The 24,955-nt window shown below is 43.4% G+C and overlaps 1 protein-coding gene across 4 annotated transcripts in view; it reads right to left on the bottom strand.

The window, feature by feature from the left end:
• The window catches only part of SH3PXD2A (SH3 and PX domains 2A), a 439,126-nt gene that overhangs the window by 157,903 nt on the left and 256,268 nt on the right, over window positions 1-24,955 (bottom strand). For 3 of the 4 annotated variants that reach the window (XM_053311873.1, XM_053311875.1, XM_053311874.1), the window contains exon 6: window positions 24,102-24,130. In XM_053311873.1, the coding sequence (XP_053167848.1) occupies window positions 24,102-24,130 (29 nt within the window). Of the gene's footprint in view, window positions 1-24,101; window positions 24,398-24,955 lie in introns of those variants that run through there. The other variant, XM_053311877.1, reaches the window with a different exon arrangement.

The raw sequence follows: 24,955 nt of genomic DNA, 5'->3' as shown, positions 1-24,955 counted from the left end.
TAACCATGCTATTCACACAATTGCCATTTAATCCGATTGCCCTATATGCTAATTGGTTGTAAATTTTTGTAAAATGAAGCACGCACACCCCATGCCCCCACCACCTCCTTCACACAAGCACAGCCCTTGTCAACAGCAGCTGATCCAAGGCAGGGAACGGAGAAACAAGCAGCTGGCAAATAGGATTGCAGACTTCCAAATAAAAAGATATATGTACTATAGTCAGAACACTAGAGCTCCCCTTGTCTGACAGCAGCTAGACAGAGAAGAGAATGCTGCTGAAAGAAAAAGACAACTAGCATATTTCAGTTCTGAACATCTGTTTAGAATTACTTTTAAAGTTCTTTCTTCCTTAAAAAAGAAATAGCATGACATTTATGTTATAATTGGCCCCAGCTTCTACACCACTAACAATAATACATATATTAAACCATCGATCCCCACTGTGACATAAGAAGCTGGTCAGAGAGGCCTAACACTAAAGAACCAAGACAGCTCAGAAGGGGCCCTTTTAGATTTGGTATTGTGCAATGGACAGACAGCTGGACAAGGTGTATGGACCCCTCCCCCCACATACACTCCCTAGTTGTATTTGGATCACTAGTTAAGAGCTTCCCTAATTAGGTGAGGGTCAACTAAGAGAGTGGATGATGCGGGTGGGAGGAGGAAAGGTTACTCTTTTGGAGCTGAGAATTCAAATTTAGCTTGTAATGGTTTGGAACATGCACATTCTTGCAATGTCAACTGGGAACCATCATGATGGAGCCAAGCAACCTGCTTCTGCCTTAGCATTGTACATCTACCTATGTTAAGTATGAGAAACAAGTCCCAACACCATGGCACCAACAGTGGCATGTGGAGATGGTAGCACTAGCAGATCTCACAGAGAATGGTCTCAAAGTTCAATCTAGTGATGCTGATGACATTCACAAGTGGTGGGTTCACAGAATGTCCATTCATCATACTAACTTATTAAATCAGGCACTTAGAACTCAACTGACCTGCTTAGAGCTAAAAAGGTCACTCTTGCACCAGTGTATCTTGGATTCATTGGACCAGGCTAGCAAGACTGATAGCTGATGAATGCTCAGAATTCATATATAAAGTAACTCCATGTAGTGAGTTGGGGAAAGTGTCCATTCTTCTGATAGCTGCAACACATCCCTCAGTAGCAAGAGTATTCCTCATATGAAGACTACTTCAGTAGGTATATCATAAAGTGCAACAAGGATTAAAGTGCACTAGCTAGCCATGCCCCTAATGCAGCCACACCTCCTGCTTCCCCCATGTTCAGCACTTGTCTGCAAAGGGCTAGTTTGGACAACATATCTACTGGGAGAGGATGGGTACACACAACTCTCTCCACCCAGAGCACTATCCTGCCGCTGCCCAATTGCATGATGATGGTTCACCCAAATTGCCTCTCAAAATGTATAATGTGAACTGCGCGCGTGCACACACACACACACACACACACACACACACACACACACACACAGAGGCAACCAGACGGGTTAAGAAAGAGGTGCATGTCCACACCCATCTCCCACGTGATCAGGATGAGTTGGCAGACATATTGTGTGAATGGGCCCAGTGGCAAGCACTGAACCCAGGGAGGAACTCTCCTTGGGGATTTGGAATGCCAAGAGTTCAGCATTTCAAGTAGTGGGAAGAGTCTCCTGGGGGCAATGCTTGTCTCATGTGCTCCCACCCCCCATACCAAGTGCAACATATCCAGTTTAACATCTAATGAGGACCAAGGAGTAGAGAATTATTTGTGGAGCTGAACCTCCCTTGTATTAGCTAGGTTGTGTGCCCCTTTCATTCTGCTAGTACAGCAAGTAAAATGGCAGTTTATACATGGATGCTATCCAGATTTTATTTATGGATGTGTGTTCTCTCTTTCAGCAACTTTAATAAGAGCAGTAGCAGTACAGAGTCTTGTAGCAGGTTGAAAACTTACAGGTTTATAGTGGCATCTTCACTCTACAAAAGCCTTTTTAATATAAGTGAAAGCAGAATCCAGGTACCTGATTTACATTAGAGTATGTCCTTCCCCATCTTTAAGAGATTAGCTTGAAGGCCTTTTGCATTCTGTCAGCCCCTCCCCTTGTCCCATCGCAGACCAATCAAAAACCTCTTCCATTTGCCACGTAAACAGAACGGCCTGGTGTACAATCTCCTCCACTCACACACAGAAACTGCTTAGAAATATTAACATCTGGTATTCATGTGACTGAATTGTGTTTCAGAAGTATCAGGTGCAGGGTGGGGGGAGCCCAGTAACAACCAACCCCTCTACAGCGGCAGGAGCCATTTCCCCAGACTGTTGCTCTGCGTAAACAAAGCACTCTCTAAATTTGCATAAATGGTTTTCAGACACTACTAACGTTACTCCTCTCCAGGAAACAAAGCATGTAGTCCAAAGGAATTAGGACTGGAAACTTCCCCTCTTGCATTGAAATGTATTGCACAACTTAGTCTGTGCTTAAGCCTCAAGAAAGAATCCCAATCTCATTTGAGACATTAGGAATCTATAGGATTATTTTGTTTTGTCTGGGTATTTAAGGTCCAGGGGGAGGTTTCCGACTTCAGGGAGCCCAGACAGATTGCAACCCACCCACCCTACACTGCCCCCTTCCCATATGGTTGCTAAATTAAGCCAGAATGCATTCAGATTTGAAGGAGGTTATAACACAGCTATTTTAGGGTCTAAATGCTGCAGCTGGATTTTAAAGAGTCTGGATAACTTCACTGCCATCAATAACACTTACAACAAGGAGGAAATGGCAGGAATTTGGGCAAGAGCTGGAATGCCTGCCAAAGATGGGGAGGGAACTTTGGCTGACAACCAGACAGTATCACTTAGCTGATTAGGTGAATTTGTAAGGGCTCTGGTATCCCCATGGAGAAGTATAGGTCACTACACAGAGACTGCAGTATGAGCTGGGGGCAACAAACCCTGGGCTCTTATAGCTGATTTGAAGACTTAGTTTGCCTCCTTCATAAAAAAAAAATCGTCAGAGAAAGACCATATACACTGCATTGTTCCTGAAATTTCAGATGAGTTCTTAGAGTTTGTAAGAATTAAGTGCACCTCCAGTTTCAATGCAGAAGAAAAAGTGATTTAACGACTAACCTCAGAAGAGCCCTTCATTCCCATTTCTACATTAAATCACTATTCTAGGCATATTTCCTCAGAAAGCAGGTAATTCTGCTGCATGAGGAATAGCAAAGGATTATTTCTCTTCTTAAATTCCTCAGCAATTCCTAGCAGCATTTGAGAATGCCCAGGTTTTTTCGGAGTTCTAAACCAGTTTGTATCTTGTGTGGGACAATTAAACCCCACTCCCACAAATGTTTTAAAATCTTTACAAGAGTTAGTGGATTATTGAAAGAATATACAGTACACCCATCTTCGGTAACACCTGAGTGCTGCTGCACAGTTTTAACCACCATTTAAGAATATTCTGGATTCAAGTTGCAAACAGAAGACCATTCCCAGGGTCAAGGCACCTCGCTTTGAAACACAGTCCGTAACATGAGTTGGGTATATTTGTACATCTACCCCTTACCAGTTAGGAGTGACCAAATGATCCAAGTTGGATCCAGTGCAGAGATATGGCAGAACTATGAACCCTAAATGGGCAGGCAAGTGGAAGGAAGCCAAACCAGAGCAGGAGACCACGGAGACCAATTTATCTGCAGGTGAGAACATTGGGCTCACAGGACCCTCTGTTGATGGTTGTTTCTCAGGGCACATTAGCTGTCTAGCAGTACACACTTTGGGAATTACTGGTACAGGGGAAACCACTTGCTGGATTTGTGTGCCCACTGCACACAGTTCCCAATTAAAATGAGAGTAGTCTATTAGAAAATCCCAAATGCATTTCAAAAGAGGGGTTGGGATGAAGGTAAACATCCATGCAAGTTTAGCATGCTTTATAATTACAGATTATCTCTAACCTCAGTCTTCCGGAACTGTGTGTGTTGAAGTAGCCCAAGGCAGATGTTCCATAAAGTGTTGTTTTCATAAGCAAGCATTTTAAATTCCAAGTTGGGGGGTCCATTGTGTAGCACAAACACTATGCTGGACTTTTGCCTCTAAGAACTGAATTGGATCCATTACATTTTCCAAAGAAATACAAGAGGAATTTTCGTGCTTGCTCATGGAAGCTTTTGCTTACAAAAGGTCAAAGCACAGTAACAACAAATACTTAGCTGTTGTGTGCAATGTCCATATTTACATAAAATCTTTGTGCTAGATGTACAAGCAAGAAGCCCTATAGTACACCAATGCCCATTGTTTGCAATTTCTTTTTAATGATCACCATTTGCAGCTTTAACCCAAAGCCAGGAAGGTTACTCACTTTGGCAGAGTGCATTCTTTGCCATTCAAACTTATTTCAGCTACTTTAAGATGCCAGTTGGCATCTTAAGACAGCTATTATTCTTCGCCCACAAGAAAAGCAGTATCCCAAATACCTAGTTAGTTTCAAACTAACATCCTTGCACAGGAAAAACCATATACACATGGGCTTGACCCAAACACAGAATGAGCACCAATTCCCATTCAGTTTTAAAAGTCTGGCCATTTGATGCATTCATAGTATACAACACTGAAACATTGTGAAGCTGCTGTTCTGTTTGATTGAGTGTACTACTCAACAATTCTGGTTTGTGATTACACATTTTCCAGCCAATTAGCTTTCAAGTGATAGAAGTTGTAAGCAGAGGCGCTCTTACTCCGGAACTTCAGGGCCAATGTCCAGGGCATCCACAGCCCCGGGGGTATGTGTGTGTCCCAAATCCTGTTTAGTCTGTCCCAGGTGGTGTGGTCACCCAGCTGAGCATGATAATGCTTCATCTGCAGGGGAGGGAAGCCTCCAAAGGCCTTTAGGTCCAAGCTCCAAAATTACCTAGGTGCACCTCCGGTTGTAAGCCTTTTACAGCCATCTTTTATCGTTTGTTACCAACTCTAGTCAGATTCATTTTGGTCAAACTGATCCATTTTGAAGTTTATAGACAATGCCACAGCAAGTATGGTGTTCTCTGGTTATCCAGAGTGTGGATAACTCAGTTAGCCCACAGAAATATTGAGCTGGCACCTACACAACTGGGAAGTAAATTACTTTCTTTTACGATGCCTCCAAGTTTTAAGACTTTGGCCAGTAAGTGCAGAGATTAACAACAATGTGCTAATAGTAATAGAGTAAACAGTGCATGTTTACTCATTGACAAGTTTGCCCATTGTCATCCTTCCATTTTCATTGTTCACATGTACTCAAATTTCAGTTCAATTATAGGCTGAGGATCATAATTACATATGAGGCTGCCTTATACCGAGTCAGACCATTGGTCCATCTTGCTCAGTATTGTCTACACAAACTGGCAGCAGCTTCTGCAAGGTTACAGGTAGGAGTCTCCCTCAGGCCTATCTTGGAGATGCCACGGAGGGAACATGGAACCTTCTGCATGCAAACATACAGATGCTTTTCCCAGAGTGGTCCCTTCCCCTAAGGAGAATATCTTAGTGTTCACATGTGAACTGCCCAGAGACCAAGGTTTGGCGTGGTCTATAATTTTTTAAATTTAATTTTATTTATTTAGACTATTTCTATACTGCCCCAAACTTGCATCTCTGGGTAGTTTACAATTGAAATAATTTAAAACCCAATATTAAAAATATTAAAACTATAAATAACCCCTGGTAACTTGGCAAAGAGGCACCTTTTAATGTGGTGATTATCTTTATTTAGCAGGGGGAGAGTAATTGGCCCTATCCACCCTCAGCACAGTACCTCCAGTGACTGTTGCTGGTGTCTATCATGTTTCTTTTTAGATTGTGAGCCCTTTGGGGACAGGGATCCATTTATTATTTCTCAGTGTAAACCACCCTGAGCCATTTTTGGAAGGGTGGTATAGAAATCAAATCATCATCATCATCATCTTCTTCTTCTAATTAAAAGCCTGGGTTAATAAGTGTGTCTTCAGTGTCTTTTAAGAAGTTGCCAGAGATGGGGAGGCTCTTATTTCAACAGGGAGCACATTCCAAAGTCCAGGGGGAACAACAGAGAAGGCCTGTTCCTGAGTAACTGCCAGACAAGTTGGCAGCAACCACAGACAAACCTCTCCAGATGACCTTAACAGGCAGTGGGACTCATAGTGAAGATGATGTACTCCTAAAATACCTAGGGCCTAAACTGTTTAAGGCTTTATCTATCTATATATTTAATTCTCCTGGGTGAGCCTTGGAATGTTTGTCCCAGCACCCAGCTGATTGGCTGGGTGGTGGAGGTGCCTGATTGGCTGAGGAGCACCCAGGAGAATTGGTTGCTGCTGCAGAGGCCAGCAGTGGGGAAAGAAAGTGTGTGTGTGTGGGGGGGGGACGACAGAAGTAGCGGTGGGGAGGAGAGGCGGCTGGGCCCAGAAGCGGAGACTGGGGCAGAAGATGGGGTGGGGGAGAGATAAATGCCAGCCCCAAAGAGCGCACAGATGCTCTGTGCAGGGTCAGCTAGTAGGTAATAATCAGCACCTTGTATTTTGCCCATAAACGTATCGCCAGCCAGTTTAGTTCTTTCAACACAGGAGTAATATCATCTCTCCTAGATTACTCAGAGACCAACTTGGCTGCCACATTCTGAACCAACTGCACTTTCCGGACTATGTACAAAGGCAGCCCCACATAGAGCACATTGCAATAATCCAGCCTACAGGTTACCAGCATATGTACCACCTTTTTGAGGTCATTCATCTAAAGAAATGGACGCAGCTAGCGTATCAGCCAAAACTAATAAAAAGCACCTCTGGCCACTGCCTCAACCTGGGACACCAGGGAGAAGTTTGGATCCAGAAGCACCCCCAGACCGCATACCTGTTCCTTCCAGGGGAGTGTGACACCATCCAGAACTGGCAGATCAAAATAGTCTCCCGAGTTCCAACCCTGCACAATAAGTACCTCCGTCTTATCTGGATTCAGCCTCAGTTCGTTATCACTCATCCAGCCCATTACTGCCTCAAGGCAGGCCCATCCTTAGGGTGGGGCGACCGGGACGATTGCACTGGGCTCCACGCCTGGATTGGCCCCATGGTGGCAGAAGCGACCAGCCAGCCGCTCCGCTCGGCAGCCTTGCCTCTCTGCTGCTTCTGCCGCTTTCCCCATCTCCGCTGCTGCCACGTATCAGCTCACACGTCCTCCTCTCACCTCCTACCCTCTCTGTCTGGACTCTATTGATCTCACTGGAAGTCTCGCGAGAGTCCAAAGTCCCCTCTTGCAGGTTTTCCGACAAGATCTGAAGTTGGACTCAGAGCTGGAAGTGGGAGGAGGAGAAGGTGGTCCAGTCGGTGTGGGGGTGGAGAAAGAGGAGGAACACAGCTGGAAAACTGGGAGTGAGGCAGCAATGAGGGGACTTTTCCTACTCCTCCCGCCACCAACAAGTCCCATGTTCACAGCAAGTCCCATGGAGCACAGGCTTGCTGCCTCTTCCCCAACACCTACCTTTCTGGGCTGTTTCCCTGCCAGCCCAGCAGCTGTGAGGATGGGTGGGTGGCGAGGGCCCTGTTTCCCTGCCAGCCCAGCAGCTGTGAGGATGGGTGGGTGGCGAGGGCCCTTGCAGATTTGGCTTTTACACGGGGTTGGGGTGGTGCTATTATCTGCACTGTTTGTGGCTGAAAAACACAGTTGGTTGTGGTTGCTTGAAGATGAAGGCCACACTCCTCCCTACACACAGTCCTTTCCTGCCTCCTCATCAAGCCTGCCCCATCCCTTTTACCACTTCCTTAATTCCTTTCCCTCTTTCTCCTGATCCCAAAAAGCCTGCGCCTCAAAAGATCTCCTAAAAAGCCTGTGCCCGTCACCTCCGCCTCCTCTCCCTATCTCTCTCCCAGTCTTGCCGGGAAATCTAGGACCAACGAACAGAAGTATTTTTTCACACAACACATAATCAACTTGTGGAATTATCTGCCACAAGATGTGGTGACAGCCAACAACCTGGTTGGCTTTAAGAGGGGTTTGGATAACTTCATGGAGGAGAGGTCTATTGACGGCTACTAGTTGGAGGGCTATAGGCCACCTCCAGCCTCAAAGGTAGGATGCCTCTGAGTACCAGTTGCAGGGGAGTAACAGCAGGAGAGAGGGCATGCCTGTGGCTTCTAGCAGCATCTCCTGCCTGTGGCTTCTAGCAGCATCTGGTGGGCCACTGTGCGAAACAGGATGCTGGACTAGATGGGCCTTGGGCCTGATCCAGCAGGGCTGTTCTTATAAAACCTGTGCCTGCTGCCATCTCCCCACCCCTTTCTCGCCAAGCACAGCCTGCACCCACTTTCTTTCCTACTTTCTCTCTCCCAGTCTTGTAAAGCCTGCACCCGCCATCCCCTAGCCACCGCCCCATCCACATTGTTGGGTGTTATTGTGAAGGGAAAGTGGTATGTAATTAATAATAATTTAGCAAGTTAATTCACAACAAAATTGTATTACAATTCACCAGCAGGAGCTAACATTTAAATTGTTTTAAAATGTCCCCCAAAGTCTAACAGTGGTAAACATTTGAAATTCAGATTCTGGAAATATGCAAAATATGTTTACAATTGCATTTCAGCTCTCAAAGTGAATTAACACCACACAATGAAAAATTGCTCTCGCTATTTCATACATACTTCCTCTGTCCCTATTTTCTTGGGACGATTGGTTTTTGTTTTTTTTAATTGTTCCTTATTTTGCCCTTTTAAGCATTCCTTCAAAAAAAATTGTTAGTGTTTGCAGTCATGCAGAAGAGTTGCTGTTCTTGGGGATTCCATCCCCATCTTTAGAAGTTAAATCTCTGGGTGTCCCACATCAAGGCAAAGTTGCAGAACTCTGGAGAGCTCTGAGTGACCAAATTGCTTGAACAAGGGCCAGAGGTGGAAGGGATAAGGTCTTAAAAGTCTCCTGTCAAGGCTGCCACCAGGAGGGTCAGGAGAGAACAGAACCTCCCATTTTGATCCAGGAGTCAACAGGGGGCATGGCATGGGAGAATCATCTCATCTGCCTAGGTCTGCCTGCCCACTGTCACCATCCTTCATTGCTTTGCAGAGGTTCTCTAGGCCAGCACTTCCTTGGCCTCCATACACTTCCTTGAGGATGGAGCAGAAATAAATGGGATGGATGGGACTATGTCAAGTTACATGTTGGAATGTGTCTGCTAGTGTGTATCTGCTTAAGGAGACTTGTACATCTTTACATTCATGTAAATTCAGTTGCTTAAATATTGGACTCTTTGGAGACAGAGTGGGGAAAGAAACATGAGGAATGAGAATATGTTAAGTTGCATGTTGAAAGGTTTCTGTTAATGCATGCTTGCATAAATATACTTCTTTTTACCCTACTTTCCCGTAGGTTAATAAGATCACCCGGCATTGTGTGTCTCCACCTATCGACTTCGCAACGCCTGGACCGATATGAACCAAATCAGGTACAGTTGTAGGGACACCTCAATGGTGTAGTTTGTGATTATGTCATCCACCCCGATCCAAGATGGTGGACACATGAACATTCGAGGCACAAGCAATCTAACTTGTGGACCTCAATTTGCACCAAGTTTAGTCCAGATGAAGAGACAGTGAAACGAAAGCAGGCTGATTAGTTCTTACTAGAACTTGTATATTCTTGCATTCTTGTGAGTTCAGTTGCTGTTTGTGCCCGCAAGAATCCAAGTGTTTAAAAATACTGTGAGTGGGGTGTGTGTGTGTGTGTGTGTGTGGGTAGGATGATGCTTAACTTGCACAGGGGGCTCCAAAGGCCTTTAGGTGATGGTGCTTAGCTTACCGGGGGCGGGGCATCTTACCAGGGGGGCCCTCCAAAGGCATTTAGGTCCAGGCTCCCCACAGTTACCTAGGTATCCCTCCGGGAATGTCACAAACTAAACAATTTGGTGCAGAGTTGTTTTCCTCCACTCTTTAACAAACAGTTGTTTCCCCATGCCCTTTAATGAGGGAGGGAGGACTGCATTAATTCTGCCTCCATGCAAAAGTGTAGAGTGCCAAAATGTGTATGTTTGTGTGCATGTTTTAGATATGATGTATATTAGATTAAAATGTTAATGAGGCCCTGCACATGCTGATTCGCCCCCAGCACTGCACCCTCTTAGTGAGAGCCCTGCCTCCAGGCAGGCATTTAGGAGGTTATGCCTTCTCCTGATGAGAAATAGATGTGTGTGTGTGTGTATAGATAGATAGAACACCCTGCACCAAATCTCCTGATGATCTCTCCCAGCGGTTTCATGTAGATATTAAACAACATCAGAGACAATATGGAGCCCCGAGGGACACCACAGGAAAGTTCAGATTTGGAAGAACAACAGTCTTCAAGAGACACCATCTGGAATCTGCCTGTGAGGTAGGAGCAAAACCACTGCAGAGCAGTGCCTCCCACGCCCAATCCCCTCAGGCGTTCCAGAAGGATACTATAGCCGATAGTATTGGAAGCCACTGAGAGATCCAAAAGGATCAACAGAGTCACACTCCCTCTGTCAATTCCCAATTGGAGATCATCCATCAGGCTGACCAAGGCAGTCTCCACCCCATAGCCCACCTGAAAGCCAGTTTGAAGTGGGTCTAGATAAACAGTTTCCTCCAAGACTGCCTGGAACTGGGAAGCCACCACCTTCTCAATCACCTTGCCCAGCCATGGAAGGTGGAGACAGGCCTGTAATTGCTTAACTATGAGGGATCCAAGGCAGGCTTCTTCGGAAATGATCTAATTTTTGCCTCCTTAAGACAAGGAGGCATCCTACCCTCCCTCAGAGAAGCATTTATAATCTACCAGGCCCTCTACAACAGCCTCCCTGCTAGACAGTATGAGCCATGCAAAGGTCAAGAGGACAAGGGTTTGACAACAACAGAATAAATATAGCCTCCCATTCAAATGCAATTAGGGCAGACTCTGCTTAGCAAAGGTAACAATCCATGCTTGCTACCACAAGCATGGTGGTGAAAAGAGACTGCCAAAGACCAAGAAACAGAAGAGACCAAAATTGTGGAAATTGCCAAGAAGAGGAGAGAAACCAAAGTCAAGAAAGATAAAGACCTCAAGAAGGAACTTAATAGGGAATTTCAGAAAACTGTTTAAAAAGACAAGGAACAATACTACAATCACATCTGTAAAGATCTTGAGGTGGAAATAGACATGGAAAAACAAGGAAAGTTTTCCAAAAATTCTCTGAATGCAGAAGGAGGTTCCAACCTCCAGTTTTGGTATTTTAAGGACAGATAGTTACTGATTTAGAGATCAAACAGCGATGGAAGGAGTATACTGAAAATCTGTTCAGCAGGGATGTCAACATCCAGGATACTCTAGAAGGCGGTTTTGGAAGGACGTTTTGGGAAGGTGCCCTACGATCAAAGATTATGCCCCTGCCAGAACGGTGAAGTGGAGACTATGGAACATCTGATGCTGAAGTGCGGATTTTATACTGAATTAAGGGGAAAGCTTCTCTCCCCACTACTAACTCATTACAATTCTAATCGCCCTTCTGATGGGGATAAGGTCCTTTTCCTGCTTACTGCTAAGTCAGAGTATGCTTACAGGAGGGTAGCAAAATTTCTCTTCATAGCAAGCAAGATTCAGTTTAGAGTGATTGAGGCATGAGATGCTGGGTTGTGCACTTCAGATTAACCGGTTTTATTTGAATGAAATCAGCCATGTATACGGTATCTGAAGCTATTAATGTTTTATGTATTTTATGTATTTACTGCTGTTGTTGTTTCTTTCTCTTGTATTTATGCTGGGCTTGGGCCGAACTAAACAAATACATACAAAGATACTCTAGAAGATATTCCCTACTTGCAAGAACCTCTAGTATGGGGAGGTGAAGTTAGATCAACACTCCAGTCATTATCAAGTCAGAATGCTACAGAAATATGGCAGGCAACAGAAGAAGAATCAGTCAAGGCTCTAATCAAACTATGCCAGCAAATTTGGAGAATGATGAAGTGGCTAACAGATTGGAAGTGGTAAGTCTACATACCCATACCAAAGAAAGAAGATTTAACAGATTGCACAAACCATCACATAATATCTTTAATTTCACATGCCAGCAAAATGCTCAGGATCATCCAACGCAGAAGGGAAATGCTGGGTGTTCAAGCTAGTTTCAGAAAAGACTGAAGAACAAGAGACATTATTGCTGATGCATGCTGGATAATTGAGAAAGCTAAAAAATACCAGAAAGAAGTCAATATGTGCTTTATTGACTACAGAAAAGCCTTTGGGTCGACCATGTCAAATTGTGGAATATCCTTAGGAAAATGGGTCTCCCAGAACATCTCATTGTTCTAATGAGAAAACTATACGCAGGACAGGAATCCAAAGTCCAGACAAAACATGGTGAAACAGACTGGTTCCAGATCGGCAAAGGAGTAAGACAAGGTTGTATACTTTCTCCTCAACTTATGCTGAACATATACTGAGAGAAGCTGGATTGGAAGAGGATGAGCATGGTTTTAAAGTTGGAGGAAGAAACATCAATAAGCAGTGCTACGCTGATGACACCACTCTGATAGCCAAGAATGCGGATGATCTGCAAGCTCTAGTAAAAGTCAAGGAGCACAGTGAAAAAAAGGGTCTATGACTAAATGGAAACAAGACTAAACGAATGACAACAGGTACAGCAATCAGCATCAGAATTGATGATGAAGACATTGAAGTGGTGGATAGCTTCTGCCTTTTAGGATCGAACATCAACAGTAAAGGATCCAGTAGTTAAGATATATGCCACAGACTAGCACTTGGTAGGGTTGCAATGAAGTCCTTGGAATGGATATTTAGATGTCGTGACTTGTCTATACTTACAAAGATTAGAATCTTTCAGACTATGGTTTCTCCCATGACACTCTATGGATGCAGAAGCTGGACTTTGAAGAAGCAAGAGAGAAAAAGTATTGATGCGTTTGAACTTTGATGCTGAAAAAGACTACTTCTGGAGGACACCATGGACAGCCAGGAAAACAAACAAATGAATCATAGAACAAATCAATCCAGAATTATTACTCGAGGCACAAATGACCGGGCTCAAACTATCATACTTTGGACACATTATGCAAAGACTCAGCTCCCTTGAGAAGTCCATAATGCTGGGAAAAGTTGAAGGAAAGAGATGAAGAGGATGACCAGAAGCAAGGTGGACGGACTCAATTATGACAGCAATGAATGCACCCCTGAGAGAGCTTAAAAGGCTACGTTGAAGACAGATCATCCTGGAGAGAATCTATGTGGTCACTAAGAGTCAACACCAATTTTACAGCACTCAATTAACCACAAGACCTGCTCTTTGTGTTGTGTTAAAATAAAGATACGACTACATGGGATGCTGTTATAGCTTCACTAGAGGAAGATTATGAGGGTGTAAAAGCTAAAATACAGAGAGTTTTCCTGTCACAAGTGGCTATATGTGCTACTCATCTTGGTTTCAAGTGGAAGACAAAATATCAGGATTCTTCAGAGTTAAAAACATTGCGGTTGTTTATAAGGTTTTGCATGAAGCTCAGGAGAAGACTAGTTTACAGGTCATAAGTTGCTCTGTTCTGAGAAGAAAACCTCTCAATTAGAAATGGGTAAGAGAATTGCACTAACACACTATTCAGACACATCTGGTAAACCAAGTGAATTATGTTTGGTCACTATTAACACCATAATTACACTTAAGTGTTAATGTGTTCCCAGCGGAAATGGACAAGGCAGTTCCTCTCAGGGCCATTACTAATAAGCTGCCCCAAAACTGGGGAATAGCACTTTCAAGAGAAAGAATTCCAGGTTGTCAGCTAGAGTGTGAAGGAGTTTGCCAAATGAAATTTAATCATGGTAAAACAGTTGTCTGGCATTAGCTGAAGAACTGCCACTGAGGTTTGAGCCTTGTAGGAGACAGATCATGCACTTGTGGACCTTATAGTAAAATGAGAAATTTCAGTGCTGCAGGCCAGACTAGAACAAGTCACACAGCAAGGAAAATATTTCAAGAGAAGCCTGACAAAAAGGTGTTTCAACTGCCAAATCAGTGTAGAAGGCACCTCTTCCACCCCCACGTAATCACTGTCTTCTAGTCAGCTCCAGCCATGAAGAGAAATGAGGCCCAGATTGCCGACAAGATATACTGTGAGGGAAATAAGTATTTGATCCCCTGCTGATTTTGTCCATTTGCCCTCTGACACAGAAATGACCAGGCTATAATTGGAATGGTAGGTTTATTGTAGCTGTGAGAGACAGAACAACAACAAACAAACCCTCAAAAGCCCAGTGCCCAAAAGTCAGCGATGGATTTGCATGGTCCCATGGAACACAGTAGGGGCACTTTATTGTGCTATTATGCTTGCTTTCTTTGCACATTTTCCAGCCTCCAGGAATCTCTCCCACAATTCCCATTGCCACAATGCCCCATTATCCACAGTGTAGCAGAGAACAGAACCCCATGGATAACAGGGTTCACCTGCATTACTGCTTTTCCTCCGCAATAGAGAGAAATATACTACAAGACTGAAGCAAGCATGGCATCTTCTGCTGGCTGGACAATTCTATCATCATTATCATCATCTTGCTCCACAGCTAAACAAAACCATATAATCCAGAAATAGAGAAGTCAGCCACTGACTTGTCCTTATGGTACTGCACCACCTCAGATATGGCGATACAGGATCACAAGTTTGAAAATGTTTCCACAACTAATTATCCATATGGGTACCGATCTAGCACAGCAAGAAACAAGCTTTTTGTCCAATGGGAACCCAAGGGCTATTTCAAACATTGTCATAATGAATGATGGCATGGGTTTACTAGAAACTTCCAATAGTTGTGGGAGATACTCCATTAGAAGCCATATGAACAAATACCTGTTCCCATCTCACAGATCACATCTCCACTCCCTATATTTAAATAGCTTGGCGAAAGCAAGCTGCCATCTAGAAAAGGGGTTCCAAAATGTGTACCCTATCTGCTGCAAACCTTCAGCTCAGGTACCCCATAGAGATTGTGCATTCGCATGTGTCTGACTTTCTCCACACACACACACACACACACACACACACACACACAGTCTTACAGTTATGGAGATTGGCTACTCCAGTCATTAGCTCACATCCACACTAAGTTATTCATAAGCAGATTTTTTGAAATTAAATGGGACAAGTAAACTTATCCCATTAGTTTCAAAGGGAGTACTCATTTACTGATGCAGGGGTGGAACTAACATTGAGCAGACAGGTTCGAAGAACCTGGGCCACTGTGTCCTCAGGGACCGCACCTAGCACCCCAGACATGCCCCATCCATGCCTGGTGTCAGACACAGGGGAGTGATTTTGTTCCCTATGGGACCACATGGCCCCATTTGGGAGCTAAATCGGCCAGTGCTGCCTTTGCAGTGTAGCCGGAGCAACTCTCCCTGCCTTTTAAAGGCAGGGAAAGTCGCTCTTGGCTGTGCGGCACATGCAGCGCAGGCCAATTTAGCTCCGAAATGGGGCCCCGTTGGGAACTAAATAACTCCCCCCGCGTCTGACATCAGACATGGCAGGGCATTGCTAAATACTCCCTGTGTCTGATGGCTGATGCAGGACATGGGGCCAGGGTGCCGTGGTGGCGGCAGATCCCGGGCCCCTGTACTTAAGCCTGTCAGTCAGGCTGAGAGGAAAGGTATGCAGAGCTTCAGCATGTAGCTGGACATTCAGCGGAAGAGGAGAACTGTTTTTACTCTCCTCTCTCCCTTTTTGTAGTAGACATATCGCCGAGGGCATGTCAGATTCAAGCTGGCTTCTCAGACAGGGTTGTGTGAACCAGCTCGAGATCGAGCTGCTTCATTATCGAACTAGGCCAGCTCAATGGCTTGGTTTGACTCGGGCCCAATTCGGCCAGCTCAGACCCTGTTCTGGGGGTTCTAAGGTTAAATTTATTTCTCTCTTCATTTCTAGGACTCACAGCTGGGTCCAGGGATGCTGCTGCAGCCACAGGAAAAGGGATCTCTGCCATCAAATGTCTTGGGCCCTGGGTATTTAAGAGAACGTCTTCTTCGTCATGAACCCTACCGCCCATTGAGATCATCAGGAGAGGTATGTCTGCTGTTGCCACCAGCTCGTCTGGTGGCTACTCGGGGATGGGCTTTCTCCACTGTGGCCCTGAGGCTTTGGAACATGCTTCCTGCTGAAATAAGAGCCTCCCCATCTATGACAGCTTTTAAAAAGTCTTTAAGGACATATCTGTTCACCCAGGCTTTTAATTAAATATTGTATTAGTAGTTTTAACACTGTTTTAAAATACAAAAATTGGTTTGAACCTAAAACTCCGTTATGGATATCTCCGATTGAGGCCTAACAAGATTTGGTTAGAGATTGGTTTCAGTATCATCAGTTAAATGAGATATATAAGAAAGACTTTAAAGTTGGATTTGAGGATCAGACTTCAAATTTTAAGAAGGAATTATGTCAAAATGATGAAAAATTAGTTTCTAAAATGTATAAACTGTTGCTTCTGGAGGAGACAAGAGAAGAAGTGGTTAAAACGACTATGATAAAGTGGGCTCAAGATGTGGGGTGTAATATAGAAATGGCAGCCTGGGAAAAGTTATGGAAAAATGATTTAAAATTCACTGCATGTTATGCTATAAAAGAAAACTATTATAAAATGATGTATAGATGGTATCTGACACCAAAAAAATTGGCATTAATGTATAAAAATGTTTCAAACAAATGTTGGAAATGTGGACATTCTGAAGGCACCTTTTTTCATATGTGGTGGACCTGTGGGAAGGCTAAAGCCTATTGGGATATGATTTATAATGAATTAAAGAAAATATTTAAAATGACATTTCCTAAGAGGCCAGAATCCTTCCTGCTGGGAATAACACAAGGTGTAATCTCTACAACTAATTTAACATTTTATATGTATGCTTCTACAGCGGCCAGAATTATATATGCACAGAAATGGAAGAGTAATGAACTGCCTTCAAAAGAAAACTGGCTGATAAAAATTCTGGAATATGCGGAGATGGCAAAACTTACAGCACTAATAAGAGACCAAAACTTGGAATGTTTTAAAGAAGATTGGAAACCATTCTTGTTGTATCTAAAGAATTACTTTCCTACTATGGACTTTACAGCAGGGTTTGAAATTTAGTAAAAAACTGCAGGTTGGGTAGATTAGCTATGGTTATAAGGGTTTGAATTTGTGTTTTGAATTATTATTATAGCAAGGGTAAATTTTATAGTTGATGATTCACGAAGAGATGTGTGCGGGAAGTCCACCTTTTTGTGTGTATTTGCAATGAATGATAATATTACTACTGTTAAAATTAATAAAAATTGAATTTGAAAAAAAAATAGTTTTAACACTGTTTTAAAATATTGTTTTAAAATTTTTAAGTTGATATAATGCTTTAACTTGTTCTCTTTTTGTTTTGTAAACCGCCCAGACATGCAGGTTTTGGGAGGTATAAAAATATGTTAAATAAAAGAAAAAGAAATCTCACCTCACCCCCTTTCCCCAGCTATTCAAAGTTGCCATTTGGTGGCCACCATGCATGTGCCCTGGCCATTTGCATGGCCGGGTCATGACCCAGCCATGCAAATAGCCAGGGTGCATGCATGGCAGCCTCCAAAATGGCTGCCGCCACTGGAGGAAGAACTGGAAGAGCCCGAAAATGGGCCCAAATGGCACTTTGAATTGTGGAGGAAGGGGGGAGATGGCAGAGAACTGGTTGCAACAGCACCCCTGTTATTGAGTCCTTTAAAACACACACACACACACCTACCTTAGAACCCCAGAACCGGGGGTCTGTTCAGGGTTGCAAAACCAAACATGCATGGTTCAGTTCATGTTGGACTTGAACCAAACCGGGCAAACTAGTTTTGTGCACACACCTGTTGTCAGGTGGGAAACAGACAGCATGGTCACACCTTGGGAAGGCAGGAAATTTCCAAGTACCCCTGGGAGCCCTTCAAGTATGGAACACATCTAGAAACAAGCACCTTCCATTTGTTGTAAACCAGAATAAATCAGACAGGCAGGGATCAGGCAGACATCACACTGCATCAAGGCAAAACCCCGCCATATTAAAAGCCTAGTAATTTACATACACCCTAGGGTATCGGTTCTTAGTTTGTGGACTGGGACCTGTAAGTGGGTTGCATCTAGACCAAATGAGGCAGCAACACAATTTGCATCTTGTTTTATTAGGATCTTTCTTTTTAATCATTTAAAAATAAGAGAAGAATCATCAGAAGAAAGATGATGATTGGAAATGGGTCCCATGCTGCTATTAGAATTAAAGATGGGCCCCAGGCAATGTTCCCTGCAATGTAATTCCCAGATGTTGTTGATTACAACTCCCATCATCCCCAGTTGCAATAGCCTTTGGCTGGGAATTATGGGAGTTGTAGTCAATATCTGGGAATCACTGTTACAAGGAACATTGGTCCCAGGCCTGAGAAAGTAGAAAACTTTGCCCTGTAACATCATAGTGCTTATTGTGGGTGTATTTTAGAACTGAAGACATCATAAAGCGTTTGTCATGCATCAAGCAAGTGTTCATACAATGACTGCTGTGTTTATGTACACAATCTGATCTGGCAGTGGACAGAGAAATTGCATCAGCTGTGCCCTTGAACTCTAGGGTGATGGGAACATCTCTTTTGTCTCAGGGTATAGCTCCTCCAGAATATATTTAATGAAGTAATTGCAAATACTAAGGATACACACAGATTTACCTACCTACAGGAGCCAGTATACTTTTCCTCTGCTATGTAGTGAGCTTGTCTTCCCACTTTTCTCCTTGACACAAGTACCCAGCTCCAAATTCAGTAATTTTCATCCTTCAGGCAGATTCTTTTTCTTTCTTTTTCTTTTTTTAAAGCACAGCGTTCAGGCAACTGACACACCATTTCAGGATTGTTTTTTAAAGGAACCAAATAAGTGATTTTTTAAAAAGAGTCCCCCTACTTGAGACAATGGGCAGGTACTTGGCTGGGGGGAGGTGGCTTTCTTATTGGATCAACTAATCAGCACTCAATGCTGCAAGCTTCTGCTGGAAACAAGAAGAACCAAGATCACCACTCAAACACTGCCACCATTACAGTTTCCACCCCTCCGGGAGTACATACAAGTGATCATACCCTCCATCAGTCTGAATACTCCATTACATTTTGATTAAAGGGTATATTAACATACTCATGGGCAAGAGAGGGCTTTGTTGGAGGAAGTTTTCTTGCTACCATCATGCTTAGAGAAGGCTTTGATATAGCTTCATTTTATTATCCCTTTGAAATATCTAGTCATATGAAATCAGATAAAAAAGCAAGGCTGGGCTTATGCACCTTTGATAGTTGTGGCAAAGAAGGATTATGAACAAAACAGATCATGTTTCTACAGCACAGATGGTGTTTTTTGTTTTAGGAGGTAGAACAGAAGGATTGGCCTAATTTGTTGGATGTCCATACAGAACCATAGCTGTATAGATGTGTTTAAAAAAAAAAAAGATTCAAGGATGCTTTCAGAAAAAAATCATGAGTAGACTTATTTCTGGACAGAAATTTGAATTAAGTTGCCAACATCCTGACTAATGATGAAGTGTGGGGGGGGGAGAGTTAGGAAATTGCACACGAGTTTCCAGCATGTCCCTGCAGTCCCTCTGTGCACACCTGCTTTGTTAGTCAGGATGTCAGCCAGTGATTAAATCTAGAACTTGCTGCCCATATGCATTCTAATCTGTATGGCCGGTAGCTAGCATATTGATGTTCTACTTAAGACATCAGCTTTCTAGTCTCTGCTAGGTTAGACAAGAACAGGAATATAGGAAACTCCCTTCTACTGAGTCAGACCATTAGTCCATCTAGCTACATGCAAAATTGAATTAATAAATTAAGAAGGAGAAGGAGATCTATACCGACTGGCAGCAGCTCTCCAAGGTTTCAGGCAGGAGTCTTTCACAGGTCTACCTGGAGATGCCAGGGATTGAACCTGGGACCTTCTGCATGCATAGCAGATGTTCTACCACTGAGCTACAGCCCTATCCCTAATCATTATCTTGAGAGTGGAAATAACTGAAAGTAATGCCACAGGGCTGTAGTGAGAACAAAACAAGAGAGGCATCATCAAGCATCATAAGGTTATTAAGCAACTATTCCAATAGCAGGAGCTGAAAGGATTACAAGAAGATGCCCACTTCTTATCTATATGAAGCCCTGCCAGCCCACTATTTTACAAGTTGTGGAGATAAAACTCATTTATCTCCAGATTTCCCCAACCCTAGTGAGGAGATGCTTTTGAACTTTGGTGCTGGAGAAGGCTTTTGAAGATACCATGGACAGCCAGGAAAACAAACAAATTGATCATAGATCAAATCAATCCAGAATTTTCACTCGAGGCACAAATGACCAGGCTCAAACTATCATACTTCAGACACATTATGTGAAGACCCAGCTCCCCTGAGAAGTCTGTAATGCTGGGAAAAGTTGAAGGAAAGAGAAGAAGAGGACGACGAGCAGCAAGGTAGATGGACTCAATTACAACAGCAATGAATGCACCACTGAGAGTCCTTAAAGGCCAAGTTGAAGACAGATCATCCTGGAGAGAATCAATCTATGTGGTCTCTAAGAGTCAGCACTGACTTGACTGCACTTAATCACAGAAGAGACTAGGCTAGCCAGAAGAAGTACTGTTCGTTTCTCAAAGAAGAGTAAACAATAGCAGGATTTAGGACAGGGGCTCCCACTACAAGAAACCAGACCAATCCTTTTGGCTCTACATTATCTGCCACAACTAGAGAGAACCACATGGGGCTTTCAAGGTAATTTGTATATTTCCTAGAAATAAACTATAGTGTTCAATGTTTAAGGTCTAGAAATATAATCCCAAATAGTAATTCAACTAATTTTATATTCCAACAATTTAATGCAATTCATCCTTCATTGAAGAATGAATGCATAATTAAAACGAGTTAGGAATGCCCTAAACATATATGTTAAAACATCTGTAGATGCCCAAGTGCTGAACATAAAGATAGAGAAATGGGATGAGTCTTCAGGCTTAATCCAGGAGGACACAAGAAGATTAATAGAACTATGCAGAGGCGCATCTGTAATTGAGCAACCGTGTGCTCTGTACACAGGCCACGAGGAGGGTGGAGCCACAACTCAATCATTCACGTCTACAGCATCCCCCACCCACCTGCTGCCATCACTCACCGCTGCTGCTGTCACTAGTTACCTCCCATTATACCACCACAATATAATATGTCACTGCCCCAGCCTCTGCTATAGTTGGGATGGGCTTATACAAATGATGTCATTATCATCACATTATACTGCATACTGCATTGTGGCTTAAGACAGACTAGTTAAAATTCCAGTGGGCAATACAATGGAAGGCAAGCAGGAGAAACAGCGGGGGGGGGCAGCTTGAAGGCTAGTGACAGGTGGGCAGGGGATTTGGTGGCCTATTGTATGTGGGAGGTTGCAGGATGCTAACAAAAAACATCTAGACAGCGGTCACCATCAGCATTGCTACTGTGCTGAAATTATGCTTATGCAGAGCCTGAATATGGGACCCTTGGATCTGATTTACAGTCAGACATGAAACATCTCTGTTGCTTTGAGAAAGTCACTGGCCTGTTCAAACATCACACAAACCACATTTTAATCATTATTTAGCACAAAGATCCTAAGTCTGAAGCTTGTGTGTTCTTCCTCCTACCCCTTGCACTGACTAAAGGAAGTTTTTGGGTTCCTATCCCAGTTTAGAACAAATCAGGATTCGTTGAGAGAGCTGGGATCTGCTGGGTTTGGTTTGTTCTAACTCTGGAAGGAAACTAGAACACTTCCTTCCTTCACATCGGAAGAGGAAAGGAGAGCACACAAGCCCCAACTCTAATATATGGTTTCATGTTATGTCTGAAGCAGGCCACTGTCACAACCTAATCTAATAATGGATATTTTATTATTTGTCTTAGCGATCCATACTACCATTACTGATATTTACTTACCACTCTTCTACTAAGGTTCTCAAAGCGGTTTACACAGAAAAATACATAAATAAGATGGTTCCTATCCCCAAAGGGCTCACAATCTAAGAAGAAACATAAATCAGAAACCAGCAAAAGCCACTGGAGGGATTCTGTGCTGGGGTTGGATAAGTCCAACTCTCTCCCCCTGCTAAATATAAGAGTATCACCACTTTTAAAAAGGTGTATCTGCTCAGTAAGTAGGCTGGCTAAAGCCCTCCCCCCCCCCGCCACACACACTGTTAATCACACAAGATCCTGTTCATGATGTCCAAGAAGGCGGGGTGGTGGTGGTGGTGGAAGGACATACACCAATGGTCCATTAGAATAGCACTTAGTTAAAATTACAAGATTTAAGGATTCCTGACCAATTGATTACATTAGCTAGTCAGTCGATCAGGAGCATGTACCATATGAGATATTTAACAGTATTGTGGTAGATCACCAACAGAATGAAATTAGCTTATATCCACACTCTTCAATTCAGGAGATCTCAGTATCTTTAGAAAAAGAAAAAGTGTTGCACACCTGCTACTAAGTCAGGCCATGTGTTCATCAAGTCCAGCCATGTCAATTTGGCAGTGGCTCCCCAAGGTCTCAAGTAGAGATCTTTTCTAGCCCTACTTCCCAATATCTGTAAGTGGGGATGCTGAAAACTAAATCTGCATTCAGATGGTGTGCTTTAGGAACATAGAAAGTTGCCATATACTGAGTCATAAGAACAGCCCTGCTGGATCAGGCCCAAGGCCCATCTAGTCCAGCATCCTGTTTCGCACAGTGGCCCACCAGATGCCACCGGAAGCCACAGGCAGGAGTTGAGGGCATGCCCTCCCTCCTGCTGTCACTCCCCTGCAACTGGTACTCAGAGGCATCCTGCCTTTGAGGCTGGAGATGGCCCACAGGCCATTGATCCATCTATCTCGGTATTGTCTACACAGACTGGCAGTGGCTTCTTCAACGTTTCAGGCACGAATCTCTCTCAGACCTATCTTGGAGATGCCAGGGAAGGAACTTGGTGCCTTCTACTCTTCCCAGAACAGCTCCATCCCCTAAGGGGAATATCTTACAGTGCCTCACAGTTCTCGTCTTCCTTTTATATGCAACCAGGGCATACCCTGCTTAGCTAAGGAGACAAGTCGTACTTGCTACCACAAGACCAGTTTTCTTCCTTTCCTGAGCCATAGCCACTCCCCACACAGCAGAGCACAGAAAGAAAGACACTATAGCTGTTTAGGTCAGACTTGTTACAATTTATTGGGCAGACCAATAAAGATTGCAGAAAATCTAATGTTTTAGAGTGGTTTGGTTTGTGTTACATGAGATAACCTAATTACAAGGAATCACATATCCCATATAGTTTGTGCAAGACAGAGTAAGGATGCAACCGTAACACATATCAAGAAACACATGCTTCAGAAGAGAAATCAGTACAGCTGGTGCAAAGGAGACCAAGGCTACTGTACCTTAATAGTAAAGAGACCATTTTAACCTCTATATGACAAACTACGCTTATAAAGAATCCCCCTTTTTACACAACTAAGCTGTACAGACACATCCTTCTTAAGTTGACAAATGTTTAAAACTAGAGAGGAATAGGAGATTGCAAGGGTGCAAAACGGGGGTGGGGAAGATACCATGTATATGCAACTCAGCCGATAGGGTCAGAATATAGTACACACATTCCTTCAAAAATAAGCCTAAAACCATTCCTAAATAGCATACAGGTAACATTTGGTTAGGGTGGACCTTGACTCAGCAAGACTAGATAGTCTTCAGGTGAATTCCAGTTCTATGCAAGACTATGCAGAGAGAGTCAGATTAAATATCAAGCAGCCACATTACTGAATCCTGAGATGTATAAGAGGATATTTAATCATCATGAACATGAGGCAAGGAAAAGAAATATGAAAGCACCCTTTCCTCTACTCCACTATGACATCAATTTAAATACCCCTTTTTCTAGTCATAGCACAAAATGATACCTATTAAACAGTCACAATCTTTCATTCAATAGGAAACAAAAACACTGCTAGAAAACATTTTTATTTCTGCACTAGTCATGCCATTATATATACACAATATATTATCTCTTACCTGATTTCCTTTTTGAGGATCCATAATCCCTGAAAAAAAGGCAACAACAAATAGACATGATTAGATCTTGGAGCACAGGAGGAAAAAAGGGTAGATCCCAGGCTCCCACCCACTTGCTCAGAGGTACATCTTGGGCTTCCCCTCCTTTAAACTGGAGCCTGGGACCACAAGGCATTGACACACACAGCCGGTGAGGCACCCTCCCCTGATCAGCAGCAGCAGCTGGTGCTTCTGCAGCACTAGGATCTAACAAGCCCATGTGATCCACTAGAAAGAGCAGACCGTCCATGCAAGGGCGGGGGAGAGGATATCCATTCTTTCCCCTCTTTAAATCAAGCTTTGCGTAGTTCTGATGCTGACTCTTAACCCTTTACTGTTTTCCTGTTTCAGAGACACAAGCATGCTGGCGACTTCTTGCAAAGCTACTCCATTTGCTTCGTTAAGCATTCTCTTGGGATGCTCCTGGTCCTGCGCTTACAAAAGCTGTTAGCCATCTGCATAGCCTGCAGCAAGTTATCTGCCTAACACAGGTCTTACTGAAAAAAAGGCAAATGCTCTCCTTTTTTAATTTAAGGAGAATGAATGCTTATTTCTCATACTGCTTGGAATGCTTATGCTACAGCAAGCTGGTTTTACAAAAATTGGGTGGGGCATCTAGGAAAGATGTTGTTAATCAGGAGAACAGATACCACTGCATAGAAATCCTTAATAAGAATTTCCCCCCTCCCATTTCAAGAGCATACATTATTTCCAAGCATAACTTTGAAATCCATCAGAAGTCACTAAATAGTTGTCGGTAGCAATTTCTAACAATACAATCCTTTTAACTCACTCACCACTCTAATGGCCAGTGG

The sequence above is a fragment of the Hemicordylus capensis genome, chromosome 3 (genome assembly GCF_027244095.1).
Source record: "Hemicordylus capensis ecotype Gifberg chromosome 3, rHemCap1.1.pri, whole genome shotgun sequence".
Taxonomy (NCBI): domain Eukaryota; kingdom Metazoa; phylum Chordata; class Lepidosauria; order Squamata; family Cordylidae; genus Hemicordylus; species Hemicordylus capensis.
This window is presented reverse-complemented; position numbering and strand designations above follow the sequence as displayed.